The sequence below is a fragment of the Xyrauchen texanus genome, chromosome 36 (assembly GCF_025860055.1).
Source record: "Xyrauchen texanus isolate HMW12.3.18 chromosome 36, RBS_HiC_50CHRs, whole genome shotgun sequence".
Classification (NCBI taxonomy): domain Eukaryota; kingdom Metazoa; phylum Chordata; class Actinopteri; order Cypriniformes; family Catostomidae; genus Xyrauchen; species Xyrauchen texanus.
The window spans coordinates 13,243,154-13,259,994 of record NC_068311.1 but is presented as its reverse complement, the minus strand read 5'-3'; the positions used below and the strand labels follow the sequence as shown (position 1 = coordinate 13,259,994).

Sequence of the window (16,841 nt, the reverse complement as noted above, 5' to 3'; positions counted from 1 at the left end):
TACGTAATTAACATCGGCCATTCAAACGCACGCACACCAAAGCATAATTAATGTATAGTATAGAGGGTTCAATTATCAGAAATATCCACAGATAGTCTCTACCTGCTAGCCTCATACGCTAATGATGCATCCACCAGTGCCGGCCACCCAGCCACTAGACTGGGTGGCTTCACGCTAGGCTTGCTGACCGCCGCCACCGGAGCCACCAATGGTTACCTGAGTGCTGCTTCCCCGCTGATGGCAAGCTCTCTACTGGCCACTGAGAAGCTAGTGGAGGGGGCCAAAGATGTGGTGGAGATTGCAGTGCCAGAGAACTTGGTTGGTGCCATTTTGGGGAAGGAAGGCAAAACACTTGTGGAGTACCAAGAACTGACAGGAGTCCGCAGATAGACAGTCTCCAACATTAATGAACGAACAGAATACAACAGGCATGCTGTTTTAGTCACAGACTTAAAGCTGTTTATTTGTATACAGCATAGAGTTACAAAGAATAGAGATCTGTATTTCCTGATGATTGTGTTTCAATAAACCTTATCCTACTCTTTTCTATCTTGTATCATTTCATATTGTAGTTTGTTTAATGCTTTAAAATGTGTCCTATTTTTGGTATTTCAGTGTGACATTTTGCATTAGGCAGCATTTAAGTGACAAAATCTGAAATCGTAAAATAAATATAAAAATACCATAGTTACCATAGTACTATTTCCTGAGGTAATTTAATCTTCATAATGAAGCACGTCTGACTTTTGAGCAGATGAAGGGAAGTCGGGAATGTGGAGGCTGCTCCTGGGTAGTGCCTGCCGAATACAGTCTCTGTCAGTGTGATTTATACAGAGATGCGACATATCTGTTTTTGTTATTTTCTGAACAACGCGATTTTGACTAGGTGCGACTTCATAAATATTATACTGTTAATAATTTCAGCAAGGCTTTTTAATACCGTGATACCGTAATGCCACTGTATTTTTTGAGAAGGTTATCGTACTGTGAACATTTTATACTGTTACAACCCCTACTGGTTACAGGTGTTAGAATACGGGCTTGACTTCGGTTGTTCGTTCATTCAGACAGTATTCAAGCCGCTAATGTAAACTGTTGTATGAACGGGACATTTAAAGACACACACCTGTAAGTAAAGGCCCACCTGGCTGTGTGAACGTTGCCTGTGCTTAGGAAAGAAACCATGGTAACCACTGTTTACACTTTTTTCTTCTATCAAAGAGGAAATTAGTTTTCACAGGCATTGTCTGAAAATTACTCATTGAGAACACTATGTTGCTGTTGCACTAAATTACTAGATTAAACTCATCTGTCATCTGAAACTTCAGTTGGAGTTATGTTTTAATGATACAGCAACTCAAACAATTGATGATACAGCAACTTGAAATGAAGTACCTTAAAGTCTTAAAGCCAGGCTTTAGTTTTAAAACATATTGGTGTAGTTGCCACAAAAATAGTTATTTTTGTTCAAAGACAATAGTTATGCTACAGCTAATGGGATGAAATCACACATTCTACTTTTAAATCCCAAGACTGAGAAATGGCTCATAATAACATAGCATGAGTTATGGTATGCTTGTTTCATTCCTGCTGGAATTTTCTTGCTGGGAGAGTGACTCATTCACAGTTGCATGACTTCTTGCTCTCTGCTTATGTACTTTTCAGGCCAAGCTGATAGTGCCCAACAGCACGGCAGGGCTGATCATCGGTAAGGGCGGGGCGACAGTGAAAGCAGTCATGGAGCAGTCAGGAGCCTGGGTCCAGCTCTCACAGAAACCAGAAGGCATTAACCTGCAGGAACGTGTGGTTACCATTAGCGGAGAGCCTGAGCAGAACCGCAAGGCTGTGGAGATCATCGTGCAGAAGATCCAGGAGGATCCACAGAGCAGCAGCTGTCTCAACATCAGTTATTCCAATATCTCTGGCCCTGTGGCCAACTCCAACCCCACAGGTTCCCCATACGCAAACTCGGCAGAGGTGATGCCAGCAGCTGCTGCTGCAGCGGCAGCCACAGCCTCTAGTCTCCTGGGCCAGGCCAGTCTGGCTGGAGTGGGTGCTTTCCCCACCGCCATGCCCAGCTTCTCAGGGAATGACCTTCTGGCTATCACATCAGCGCTGAACACATTAGCCAGCTACGGATACAATACCAACTCTCTGGGTCTGGGGCTCAACCCCGCGGCCGCCTCAGGAGTCCTCGCCGCTGTTGCTGCTAGTGCAAACCCTGCTGCAGCTGCAGCCGCCAACCTGCTAGCCTCATACGCTAATGATGCATCCACCAGCGCCGGCCACCCAGCCACTAGTCTGGGTGGCTTCACGCTAGGCTCGCTGGCCGCCGCCACCGGAGCCACCAATGGTTACCTGAGTGCTGCTTCCCCGCTGATGGCAAGCTCTCTACTGGCCACTGAGAAGCTAGTGGAGGGGGCCAAAGATGTGGTGGAGATTGCCGTGCCAGAGAACTTGGTTGGTGCCATTTTGGGGAAGGGAGGCAAAACGCTTGTGGAGTACCAAGAACTGACAGGAGCCCGCATTCAGATCTCCAAAAAGGGAGAATTTGTTCCTGGCACAAGAAACCGTAAAGTTACCATTACCGGATCGCCAGCCGCCACACAGGCAGCCCAATATCTTATCAGCCAGCGAATCACATATGAGCAGGGTGTGAGGGCCACCAATCCGCAGAAGTTGGGCTAAAAACAGGGAGTACGAAAAAGGAGAGAGAAAGAGTGGGGGATGGGAAGATACAGAGAAAGAGATGAAGGGCACGAATAATAAAGAAAATCAACCACATACTTTGTGGAAATCTCAGTATTAAAAAAAAATGGAAAAATATCCTCAAAGTGGAAAAATCGCGAAAATGTGTAAAATGTAAATATGGGTTTATTTCTTAAGTTTTGATCTTTTGAAAATTGTATTTTTAGTTTTTTTTGCATTGTTCTGGACAGCAGTGAATGGCATTTCAACCTGGCATGCTGCCATGCTGTGGTTCCCAGCAGGTGGGCAAGGTGGTGGGATGGGGGAGAATGGGGTGGAGCAATAGGACATCCAACCCCGCTGGAATCAGCCCTTTCCCCACCCCCATCCCCTCCTAGCTGAGTGATTTTTGTTTTTACTTTTTGGTCTTTAGTTTAATTCCCACTCTTTTGCCCATGTCCACTCTATAAGAGGGTCTGAGACTGAAAATAATCCCCCCCAGTCTGTGACACCCCATAACCCACCCCAGTCCCCCTCACCCTGGCCCTCCCCATCCCAGCCTGCCCTGCTCTGGGCAGGATAGGGCAGGGGATGTGATGATGCACCAGGGTTTCTCAGCACCACTAGACATTGACCTGGGGTCCCAGTTTGACCAGGTGCATGCCATTTGATGCTACTACAGATGTTGTTAGCATAAGGGAAGCTTGTAGATCATGTTGTGGACATAGGCCAGGATGCAAAATGCACCTGCTTTGGTCAGAATATATAGTACCAGGGCCAATTTCTCTATGGGAATTGAAGTCTGGTTTTTATACCAATACTATTATCATTATTATTACTACTATTATTATTATTACAAATTATCATCACCATTAGCATTATTTATTAATATGATTTCACCCATAAGGACTGAGGTATTTCTTTTTTGTTTTTCTTAATATGTGAATTCAGGTTGACATGAATGTAAAGACAATATTTTGGATTTAGTATTTTATTTAAGTAGATTGAATCGTGTTCATGTAATATATGTCTTATTTAACATCCAGTGATAACTGCACCGTCGGCATCAACAGAGTAAAGGGGCAGATGTACTGTAAAGTGATATTAATACAGTTTAAACAACAAAAAACTCTCACACATTCAAACACATACACAAACACCCTCAGCAAACTATTTCCAGATCAAATGCTCAGTTTGATCATGAGCAAACTTGAAATCACAATGGGACTAGACATTTGTTTCACATATCTACTGAAAGAGAATGTAGGTCTTTGCACAAGTCCAAGGGAGTGTACCCGTGACAAGAATAAAACTCTATATCAAAGTTCATCACTTTCTATAATGTACAAAAAGTCAGTCTGTAGTTTACGCTGCCCTTCTGTCTAAATCTCTGCGGTACTAAAGATATTGTGCACTTAAAGCCACTGCAGTCGAATGTCTGCACAATCTTCTGTTGACGTCATTGGAAGATTTGCATAGATATTCCCGATCAAATACGAAAATGAACACATACTACTGAACAATTACGGCCACGAAACTAATTTACGCTCTGATCGGCACACGCTGGTTAGTTGCATGGTCTGCGCTAGAAATTGACTTGTTGTTAAAGCAGGTTGCTGGCCCTATTTTCAGTTTAGTTCCCAAGCCACTAGTAAATCTAAGATTGTTGTCTTAGGGTGTTGATTACATACATGAGGATCACCTACACTCTTCTAAAATATATAGGCTGGCCATGTGAACAAATTTGTGTGCAGATTAGAACTACCCATGTGTGACATATTTGCTGCTACTAAGGTCCTAGTTTTTTCCATTTGTTTTGTTTTTTAATCTGAGTACACTGAATTTCATCTTAATGCACTGTGAAGTGTGGAGGCCATGATGGAAGGCCAGGAAAAGTCAGGGTTCTTTATTGTAATTGCACTGATGCACCACAATGATGGAATATACTCACATGGAACGTCTAATATTATACCAACCTCCATGGAGTCAATGAATTGTTCACGGAATTGTTTAAGGAAGCAGAGGATCAGGATCGGAATGGTTAATTAGGTTGAGGTCATTGGACATCACATTGCAGTATCCAAAATTAATTTTCCAGTTTACCAAAACCCAATAATTGACTCCCAATCGAGAGGTTGTATATTTATTGCGAAGGGGCAGAGGATGGTATAGCCTATTTATTTTGTCTAGACAAACTTTGTGTCCTCAAAAAGAGTGATACGACAAGAAAGGAAACAAGCATATTTAATATTTTTACTGGATGCAATCTATATAAAAGCTACCACCAATACATATCATGATGCTCTGCAATTTGCTAAAAGACCAGGCTTGCATACAGTATGTTACATAGAGAGCATTCCCAAAAAGATTGGACGGCTACAGAATTAGACAGTGCTGTGCTCTCTCTTCTCTTGACTAAAGTTATGATTCTTTCCTCTCCTTTGCTATTGGAGCACCAGGGAGAGTAAATCTGAACCAATTGGTAAGGAGGCTTCTTTATTCTCATCTAAAAACCATCACCTCCCCTCACCTCTTCTCAACCCCTTTTTACCTTCGTGCACTCCCATTCTGACACATCAACCCAGAGACCCCCTTCTCTCACATCTCTCCATGGGTGGCGATGTCTGGTGTAACAGTGCATGTGTGCTTGCCCTTTCACAAAACAATGACGAAACATAAAGGGAAGATGTTTCTACAGAGTAGAACGTCAAAGGTTGCAATAGATCACAATCGGGCACATCACACCTGAGTCTGTCAAGTACAGGTCACTCTTTACAAAGGGATTTTGTTCTGAGCCATTGATGTGTTTGTATGTTGAGTGTGGGTATGTGTGTGCAGCAAGCTTGCAGGCACAAGTTTGGGTAGATACCTGAACTAGAAGCAGTTGTGCCCTAGGTGAGGAGGACTATCAAGTTGGATGAAGATAGAAATGTTTGTCTTGGGAAAGTTACTCCAGGTACTCAGTTAGTTAGTTGCCCATTTTTTTCCCCAAACAAAGGGACATCATAGTTATGTGTGGACCGCAGATACTTTTTAAGGGAAAGCTATGAAGATCAAGATGAGGAAGCGATGGCAATCGAGTGCCTCCGCATTTTAGAGTGCATCTGTGCAATTGGTTTTACCCATAATGATGCAGTACTTCATGAGACACTTGAACAGTGGAGTCAGTCATGTTTTACTCTCAGCAGATCCCCCACATACAAAGATACACATAGATAAACCCACACATTGAACATTTTTTATTTTAACATCAGAGTTAAATTTGATTAACACAAAACGCAAGATATTACTGTGACAATTAAATGTGAAAATTAATTAAGGTGCCAATGTAGTGTCAAGGAGCAGCTTTTTGTTTTGTAGTTTCTGTATTCAGAACTAAAAGTACATAAAAGGGGTTGTCTCTGTTTTTCTTTCATTAGTACTTGAGAAAATATGTGATGAGTACTTAAAGCAATATACGTAGTAGCATGTCGTCAAGTCTTGTCCTTTTATTCTGTCTGTGTAGGAGCTTTGGATTTACCTAGATGTTGAATAGATTTGCATACACTATTTTTTAAGTTGTGAAGATGCTGCTATTGAATAAGTGATGTACTGAAACTTAAGATAAAAAAAAATCTATCTGGTCAGTTATTTAGCAGGATGTGGTATAGTTTAAGAGGTGTAACTAAATACTACATTGATAATGAAATAATTGCTATATCGATGGTTTAAATAAACCTGTGCCAAAATAGATCTTTACAGATTTAAATGTGATTTAAACACCATTAGTTAAGAGCAGACGTACTTTTGTAATTTAAAAAAAAAAAAATGTGAAAAGTGCCAAAAAAGTCACAGTTAAGATATACAGTAACTAGCAGGGGATAAAGTGACTAGCAAAGCAAAAGATTAGACATTAGCTCTATAAGGTTAAGAGTTTTCTGCCCCCTTAATAACCATTCCTTGTTAAAATTATAAGGAGGGATTCATCTTGTAGGCCTAACCAAAATCAGGGTGCCATGTGGCCACCAACACATCCCTGGGGCTAGAAGACTGCCGAATGAGCTTAGCATGGTTAAAGTTTTATAAGTTATCAGCATTCTTAAGTCAGCCTTTTATAGTTATGAAAATGTATTTTGTGAAGATAAATGTTATCTTTTTTGCACGTCGATATTGCATGATACCAAGTGAAGCGTGGATTTAAAAAAATTAAGATACAAAAAACAATTAGGCAATGTGCACTCATTTTTAGGACAAATCTTTGCATGGCAACAACAATTAGAGCTATTAAAATAGCTTTTTCACATTTTTAACTTTTAGTTAGCTTTTTGCCATGAAAGCTAGGCCACAGAAACCAAAATCATTCATAGTCATTGCCATTTTTAGCGTCATCGTTAGAGCACTCATTTTGTACAAAGCTTTTGACATTTTGTGATATTTTTGAAAACGTTACCAGAAAAAAAAAAATGAAAGTTGGGAAAGGAAGGTTAATTTATAGCAAAAGTAACTTCTCCTTCTGAACAATAAAACATGGCTGTGAATGTACTCGCCTCTACATAAGTTTGCATATCACTCTTTCTATCATGATTCTAGGGCTTGTTTTTGCTGTAAATTGTGTGTCAGTACTAACATCATTAAGCTATGTTACACTCTTCTGTTAAGTAGCTTGTTCTGCCATCAATGCACATTAAGCTTGATCCATTCTTGCGATAATATGCACTTTATATTTCTCTTATATTTCATGCCAACCCAGTAAAAACAGCCCCATTTCCAAATGAGAGCAAATGCAATGACACTGCTTAACTGCTTGAATCCTTTATTTCAAATCTCCATTTAAAAAAAAGGAATAGCTATAGAGCTATTTATATGGGCAGAATTTAATTTGATAGTGTTTTTTATTATTATAATGAATAAGTGACAAAAAAAAAGGACATGCCTGATATCATAAATATTTTGTTTGTTTAGGGCCATGCTGAGACTTCAAACAATGTCAAAATTGCACAGTGCTTAGTCATGGTTGCTTTTTAAACTATATCAGGCATATACTTTTTTGTGCATAAAGACGATAGCTCAGTAGGAACAAGGGTAATATTTGTGTTTTGTGCATGCATTTAGCAGTTTTGTGTATACAAGCAGGGCTTTTTTTTTTTTCTCCCCAGGTTACTGGGTTCAGCAGCTTTGTCACATGCAGTCAAGTCAAGATGAATGCAAACTTACGGTTTAGCTGATGTTGAGAAGGTCATTGCTTTTATGTGGGAATTGGGCTAGAGCTTTTTGCTCTTCCAACCTCCTCCCCCACCCCCACCTACCCCACCAAACCCAAACCCCGCCCTTGGCCCCCCACTATCAGAAGAGGAGAAAAAAAAAATACCTGGGGTCATTCTTGAGCTTGTACCCATTGAAGCACCAGCAATGTTAGAATACATTTGTCATATCACTGTTCTGTTCTCTCTTTTTTATTTTCCTGTTTTTATTTGTATGACACTCTCTAACCTAGACCAAGTATAACAAAAATGTCATTCATATGTATCCTGTTTACTCTCCCTTTTTCTCCCTTTTGCACTTCACTGCTCCCCTTTTTTCCCAACCACTCCCCACTCTTCTGCCGACCTCCCCCTCACACCCTCCCAGACTTTCTCCTGAGTGCCAAACAAAAACAGTACCATTCCAAACGTTTTGAGTTCTCTTGTATGTTGGACATCCATCGGACGCACCCATGAAGCCAACATGTTTCTCCATAACATGATGTCAGTCATGACGCCTCAACATTAACCAAAAAGCAAGCCGTAAAAAGCGAGACCTGGATTAACACGGTAAAAAAAAAGGCTGGCTACCTCTCATAAACTGCTTTTCCTAATTCTCTGTCATCTCTTCAACCTCCAGGACATCACTGATTTTGTGCCATAATGTTGGGGCCACTGTCACTCTACTCACCCCCGAGTCTCTCCATTTGATTTTTCGATGGAAAACATTAACCGCAAACAAAGAAAAATCCATTTTAGTTTTGTTTTTTCTTTAACATTAAAACATGCTGAGGAGTGTAACGTCAGCTGTGCAGCCATCTTCTGTCTTCTGAACTTTGAAACTTCTCACCCCTCATGAACTTTATTGACCTTCTTCCTCCCCTTCTATGTTCATCAACTGTTTGGACTTAAAAACTCCATTCCATCTCCAAACCTTTTTGAGACTGTGCAATTCTAGTTGAGATGATTGGATTTATTTCTCTTTTTTAAGTCATCATTGGGGACGATTCTCAGAGATAAGAAATAAAAAAAAAAACTAAAACAAAAAAATATATAGAAGTAAGATTCACGCTGTTTCTCCACAATTTCATTCTTTTCTCTCACTGTAAATATTTGTTAGATTTCGTTGAACTGTAACCACAAACATGTTCAACATAATGCGGCTGGCAGCATTAAATCGTTTTGTGGAGTGCTCGTAGGAGGCAGTGATAGAAAGCTGAGTCACAGACAGTGTCATTTTGGTTGTTCTACTGCTATTAGTCAGATAGAGAGAGGGAGTCCAGTCAAGACAAGTCTCTAAAAAGTTAAGAACATTTTCAAAATTGGTTTAAATGCAGATTGATTGTAGGGGAGAATGGTTTAGAAACAAATACTGTGCTCCTGTTTATGTAACATGTGCTTGATAATTGATCATGGTTAGTGAAAAATCAGGTTGACACAAGAAATTATGCCAAATTTTATTCCTATCAAACCATTTCTGGCCCTCCTAATGCATAATCACTACTAAGAGTTAAGGTAGACAATTAGAACAGGTTTCATACTTGAACCGATGGTAGTTACTAATCTTATTGTACATATCAGTTATGTTGAGTGTAAATTGTGTTGGTTATAGGTGTCTTTGATCATTGCCGCATCTGTTCATAAGATCATAGATGAAAATGTTTCCCTGTGATTAAGAAAATTTACCATTTTCATACGTCTCAACCATGCTTTGAGCTCCACATCTAATGTTTCTATGCTGCCAGCTTTATTTTATGATGACCCTTCATGAGCTTATTTATTTTAAAACTACTATACACTATTAATAAATGGCATCAAGGACTAGACAAAAGGGAATGACTGGAAAGATTAATTACTGTTTTGTTTTTAGTATTTTAGTGGTTTCTTTTAACATCATCCATTAACTGACATAAAAAGTATTAAATATTTAATGTAACTGTAGCATTGTGTTTGTAAAAAAAAAACAATAGTGAGTTGTGTTTCTTGACTTGTGGATTACCAGTGAAGTCAGCAATTTAGTGCTAATATCTATTAAGTCATTTTTTCTTTTTTTATTTAAGGGTTTTTATTTTCCGACAGCAACAGCAGTCATTATAAATGTTCATTTTACCATCACCTGTCTTCTGTTGTCTTATTCTTCACCTCCCACTACACTTAGTTTCATCAAATAACACATTGAAATCATATGCTCGGTCTTGGGGAGGGGCCATGCTGCATGAGAGAAGGTGCTGTCACACTAGATTTTTGTGCTCCATTTGCTTCCATTCAAATGCATGCGAACACAAGAGAGCGAAAGGTCATGCGAAGAATTTCATCTTGCATTTCGTACAAAAGTTCAAATTTGCTGAATTCACATAGTGAATCCACATTTGACCAACAGAGGATCTAAACGTCACATCTTCGCTCTGGCAGGAAAAGTGTAGTATACTGTAACTTTTAATGTTTGCGACATTATTTAGTAAAAACGGAATTCCTAAAGCAAAGTAATGGGGTGCAGAGTAATTTCACATGCGCCGAAACTAACGTGACCGCACCTTGATGCGTATGAGTGTATGTGTGAAATGGATGAATGTGAAATGCTTGGGCGGGTGGGTGTTCTGTCCTCTGTCCACCAATGCTAAAACCTGTTGGGTTTCCATTTACCAATGGAACCAGCTTATGTTATAGCTCAAACCCATCATGTAAGCCTAGTTAATTTTGATCGTTCATAACTTCTCCCCAGTTTCCCTACCACTTTCCACCACAACCTTTTCCTGCCTTTTACGAGCCATTTCCTCGCCACGCACCCCCACACCATGTGATGTTCTCCATTGATAATAACATACTACTCGACCAGAACCCACATTAACTTTTGTCATGCCTGCAGAGGCGGCAGTTGCCTGTCAACTCACCCTTCGCTCATAATTCGCCCACCATCCCTTAACGGCTGCCAAGCCCAACCTAACAATTCTAAATATTAATAATAATACAATTTTGTTTTTAATTAGTAAAATACAGACAAGTGACTCTCAGGGTGTTTATGTAATCTACCTTACTCTGTGAATTCACAGACCCACAACCCAGCTCTCCCTCATGCTTTTTAAGGAGCCCAAAGACAATTTACCATGTATGATTGCTTATCAAAGTCTTCGAGGAAAAAAAAGGAATGATATGAACCCAATTAAAGGAGCAAGCAAAATGCTGTAATGTTTACAATATTAATGAGACCAACGCTGTTGAAAGAATGTTTTGAATTTTCAATTTTTTTTAAAAAAAGACATAATTTCAAACTGAGGTCCTTTTAAATGATAATTTCTATGTGACGTGTTATATGTTATTGAGGCATTTTTGAAAACATTGAATGTTACTATTTTTTGCAGTGACTTACATTTTTTAAATGTCAGAATTGCTGGTACAGTGTCAAAATAGAGCTACATTTAGTTGCTAATAATAAAATACATTGATGTCAGTGTTCATCTCACGTATCTTGGAGAAAAGTTACCGGACTCCAGTCCGAATCAAACGTTACTGTATAGAATTTGTTCATATTTGTACATGGTGACAGTGAAAATAAAGGATGTACTGAAAGTATCAGGGAGACATGGGTATAGTTTGAAAGGCCAGGTGGCCATTTACAACACCAACTCTAAAAGCTGACAGCAATTCACAAGGGACAGTCAGTCAAACACAGACAGAGCTCAGCCTGTGACTTTAACTGCACATGAGGTAAGTTACATGAGGGAAAATATGCATTTAAATTTATTTTGAATATTTATTGTTTAAATTCCTTTAAATGTAAGATTGTATATTATTTAAGATACAAATATGGTGTCTTAGTGGTTTGAGAAATGGTAAGGTTATTAGACATACTGCAGACATGAGGCACAAGTATAATAGCTTGATTGTAAAGGAATTAGTCACAACAATGCAACATTTTAGAATGTCTTCTTTTAAATTCAACATTCTACACAGTGGATCAACGAAACAAGATGAAAGCTTGAAAATGATATGGCTTTGGTGTCTTGAGTGTCTTGGAGTGTGAGTGATATCCAAATGCTGCAAGCATGATGTAACAATATGTAATGTGCCATTTAAGCTTGGTTCTAAAACAGAGCAAGAAGACCAGTGAATGCGAGTTATTTAGCATCTGATCAGTTCAATTCAAGATTATCTCAATAACATTATAAAATCTCTTGCCCATTATCATCCACCCACTTTTTCTGTGCACTAATTCATCCAACCAACAAAAACCACCTTCACTTTCCCAACATGTCTACAAAGCCAACACCAGCTAAAGCATCGTGGAGAATTCCATTATGTCCATTGGTCAGCTTTCTTGAACGATCTTCATGTTGACTTCCAGCACATTGATCTGTGGTGGAGACCCCAGGGAAATTATCATTCGCCGCATGATTTAAAGCCTGTCTCACCAAACCAACCATGAACTAAAGAAGTATCTCCAGAGTTCAGAGTTCAAAAAACACTATTAATGTGTTGATGTTTGATCAATTGACTTGGTGTGCAATTTTAATAGGATGTGCTGCATTAATTTGGTGCAGGTTAAGTTTAAAGTGTTTGCAGGTAGCCTTTAGATGTCTTAAACGAATAAACAGAGTTGTTTCAGTAACAATCAAATGCAGGAATTTTCCCGTTACCAGCCATCATGCATAAGTAGGGATTTCACTATGCAGCTGCAGTCCTTTAGATATCTATATCTGCATCAAGTAACCCGTCCCAAAGCTCCAAGCTCCCTTTTAAACATGGAATCGGTCCAGATGAATAATTAGGCCTTTTTAAGTGGAATCATCACTCCCCCTTTCTGTCCCCATTGGGATTGGTGAGCTAGTGTAACCAGGGCAAGTTGGAGCTCCATTGTTTCAAATGTATCCAATCTCACTAATTGTGCACCTTTACCAGCCTAAGGCCACAATTGATTTTCCCTCTCCTGCTCAGTTTCTTCCCTTTATGCAAGACCAAACGACTCTTTCTCCTTTCAGCCCAGCTGTTCCAGAAAGCAAGCCTAACTGTTTCTGTCCTCTCTCCTCAGAGGGGTTTAAAAGGAGCGAGAGAGAGCAAGAAGCATACAAGAATATGCTCTCAGTCCTCATAAATCCCTTGAGCTGGAAAACAGGCCTAAGGAACATGTGCAAAGATCTCCAGTCCTTAGTCCAAGACTTTTAAAATGTAGAACACACAGTACTCTGTTCTGAGACAGCTTCTGCCTTTCTAAGCTGTTTTTGTTAATGCATTCTGTCTTTTATCTGTATTTTCTGCATTTGTTAAGAGCTGTAAAAATTTTAAGGTGCAGGGTGTAATTTCTGAACCACTAGTGTCACCAAATTGAATTGTGAAAATACTGACTGTTTTCCAAACACTACTTGTATCTGCCATATGTCATCCTACAGATAGTACAGCCCCAAACTCATGCCATATGTTGCTACACTGCAAAAAAAAATATATATATATATATATATATTTAAAAAAATATATATTTATATTTTGTAATGTTTTCCAGTAAAGATATCTAAAAATTCTTAAAAAATATATAAATGTTTTGCAAATTGCAAATTGTTATTTCTAGTTTTAAGCAAAAACCTCCCTAAATTGCATTAGATGTAAGTACAAATACCTAATACATTTACTTAGAAAGCAAAGTTGTGTAAAATAATATTAAATAAAATTATTTAACCACTTTGGCAAATATTATTTAATTTTTTTTTTGACAGAAATCGCCCTACATTTTGTTGAAGATTGTTCAGGATATATTCTGTCAAAGCAGTCTTGAAATCTTAAAATCTCATGCAATTTTACTTACCAATAATTTTTTCGTTTAGATACATAAACTGGAAAATAAGACAAAAATACTGATCTCTGACCATTTTTTTTAAATATTTTGCAGTGTATGTAGGGTTGATCTGGATGCTCGAACTAACAGTATTGTTTTGATAGCGCCATAATGCCACAGTGTTTACATTTTTCAGGAGAATCAACATACGAATGGCTTGCTTATAGCTGTCTATGGATATTAATGATATAGTTCACCGAATTAATTATCTCATCATTTACTCACCCTCATGCCATCCTAGATGTGTATGACTTATTTGCCTCTGCTGAACACAAACAAAGATATTTAGAAGAATATCTCAGCTCTGAGATATCTCAATGCAAGTGAATGGTGGCCAGAACTTTGAAGGTCCAAAAAGCATATAATGCCAGCATAAAAGTTATCCATACAGACTCCAGTGGTTAAATCCATGTCTTCAGAAGTGATATGATAGGTGTGGGTGAGAAACAGATCAATACATTTCTTGCCATTCCATTCAATTGCAATGTAAGGATCAACAGAGCTGAGATATTCTTCTAAAAGCAGAATAAAATAAGTCATACACATCTAGGATGGCATGAGGGTGAGTAAATGATGAGAGAATTTCAATATTCAACTATCCCTTTCAGCTAGGATAGGAGAAAGTATTTTTACATAAAAAAAAAATGACACACGTCACCTTTAAGCTGTATTATTTATAGGTTTGTATGACATCATACTGACTTTGGCCTCAGTACTACCTTTTCACAGATGGATAAACCAATATATCAATTTAAAATGCAACTATGTGCAGAAAAAACAGCAGACAGAACACCTGTCACCACAGAGTTGTAAGTGTAAATCATTTTGATTTGCAGTTTGAGAAATAGCTTTCTGGCCGTATCACTGGCTGCAAACAGGCCTCAGGAATGCATGGGCTGCAGTTACACACAAACAGCGCTGTCCCTCTAGTTTCCTTTGCTTCACAACAGGTTACTGACTGTGCAGCAATGCTGGAGTGAACAGCATGTATTCAGCATTAAAGCTGTATGTACACTTGGGCTGACTCCTTAAAAAATACCTAAGCTACAAAACCACTCATTGCAGCGCAGTCTAATCGATTTAAAGCCAGTGCATCTCACAGCTACATGTCAAGTCGTGCTGATACAGAGATTGGCTGTCACATCAAAGCGAGGTAGAATCTGGCCCACAGGAATAGAATAAAATAAAAGTCAGCTATCTGATCCTGAGTGGCTGTAGAAAATCTAAATGTCCTTTTTCCTGGTTTTCGCTCAATGTGAACATACTAACTGAATTTGTCATATTTTCCAGGAATATCTCTCTCTCTCTCTCTCTCTCTCTCTCTCTCTCTTTCTCTCTCTCTCTCTATATATATATATATAAACAAACTAGATAAATTCACTTGCAAAGTAACATTGTGCAAGATTTTAGGACTTACGGTCTTGTTAAATATGACAACATTTTGTGAGGTTTATGCTAAAAACAAGAACAAGTATTTGCCAATGGGTTCAGAAAAATAAACTTGAAAACAAGTCTTAATATCTTACACAACTTTGCCTCTAATGTAAACGTATCTTGTTTAAAGGATGTTTGGATATTTTTACTGGAAAACAAGACAAATATTCTCTAGATTAAGAAAATTATTTTTTTGCTTAGTAGTGCTAGTCGTCAATGTACAAATCAGACCTTAAAAACTGTTCTTAAGACAAAACCAAATTAGTTGGTGGTAGACCAGAAGTGGTCCACAGAAATATGTCCTTTTACTAGCAATAATGTTCAGAATTTATAAGCTGCCTTTTTATGGCTTTGATATATTTTTTTGGAATTTTGAAATATGTTGCAACAGCTTTATTCTGACAAAATAGAACAAAGGGGACAAAAACGATTGGGGTAATCCCTCTCACCAATTACAGTAATGTACATTTCTGATAATGTTTTATCCGTTACTTGATTGTTCGTGTTCTAATAAGTGCAATTTAAAAAGCAGACTATAATCTGCTGTAGCAAGATAACGCTATCTTCTTCAACTGTGAAAAAATTAAATAAATAACAGGCTTCCTAATCGTTCTTAATATTAAATTATAAAAGGCCAGATTTAAACTTCCTATTCTTATTTAATTCCCCTAAAGCTCCCCTTACATTTTTATTTAAAAAGCATAACATTTTCTACAGTAGGAATGCCTAGATTTGTTTCTGACTGACCAAAATATCCATTCAGTTCCCACTGCAGTTTCATCGGTCAATATGGAAACACTGAAAATGATTGTAATAAGTTTTGTATGGTTTATGTTTCTTGATGTTGTAATATTTCTAACAAATTAAGCTGATAAATTATGAGTTAATTCGTATTCATAACAACTTTTAACATCAGTATTTTATGAGTATATGTATATATCATAAAGAAATAAATTAAGAGAGATGCAATGCAAAGCTGTGATTTTAAAGCACTGTAGCGTTTACAGTGATTTGTTTTTATCAATTTTATGGTACATATGATATGTTCTGCATTTCTGCAGTTGTTGTTTTTTCTTTTTGTTCATGGGCATATGCTTAAATAAATACGTTTTTCTACAGTATATCACTGAGGCTTAAGCCATTCTTGAAAGAATCCATTCTTGCTCTGACAATTTAGAATTACTTTACAATCACAACCTCCATATGCTTTTTTAATTTGATCTGTCCACTGTTTTATTTTTCTTCTAATTATCCGTAGTCAGAATAAAGCCAAATATTCCTGCTCCTGTCTATGATTAGCTATGGTGCAGTGCATTAAAATCAAGCTGAAAAGTTTTTCATAGGTGATGCACATTAATGTTGATGAAGACTACTGGTGAAAAGAGGAATGTAAATGCACATGTTGGAGTCTGTCTGCACAACTGCAATCTTGCGCTATACTGTTAGTCTATAGAGAGGGGTTTAATTGGGTCACGGGTTGCAGAGATATGACAAGAGCACAATGAAGACAGCTATTTACACCGATCAGCCACAACATTAAAACCACCTGCCTTATATTCACCTTTCTAATATTGTGTAGGTCCCCTTCATGCTGCCAAAAATAGTGCCAACCTGCATCTCAGAATAGCATTCTTCTGACCACAATTTTACAGACTCGTAGACTTTGACAGTTCAAA

General features: G+C 38.2%; 1 protein-coding gene across 2 annotated transcripts in view; it reads left to right on the top strand.

The window, feature by feature from the left end:
- Positions 1 to 16,278, top strand: part of LOC127629534 (RNA-binding protein Nova-1-like) — an 86,244-nt gene extending 69,966 nt beyond the window's left edge. For both annotated transcript variants that reach the window (XM_052106620.1, XM_052106619.1), the window contains one exon: positions 1,666 to 16,278. In XM_052106620.1, the coding sequence (XP_051962580.1) occupies positions 1,666 to 2,688 (1,023 nt within the window). In that variant the 3' untranslated portion in view covers positions 2,689 to 16,278. The remainder of the gene's footprint in view (positions 1 to 1,665) is intronic.
- The last annotated feature ends 563 nt before the right edge of the window (positions 16,279 to 16,841 follow it).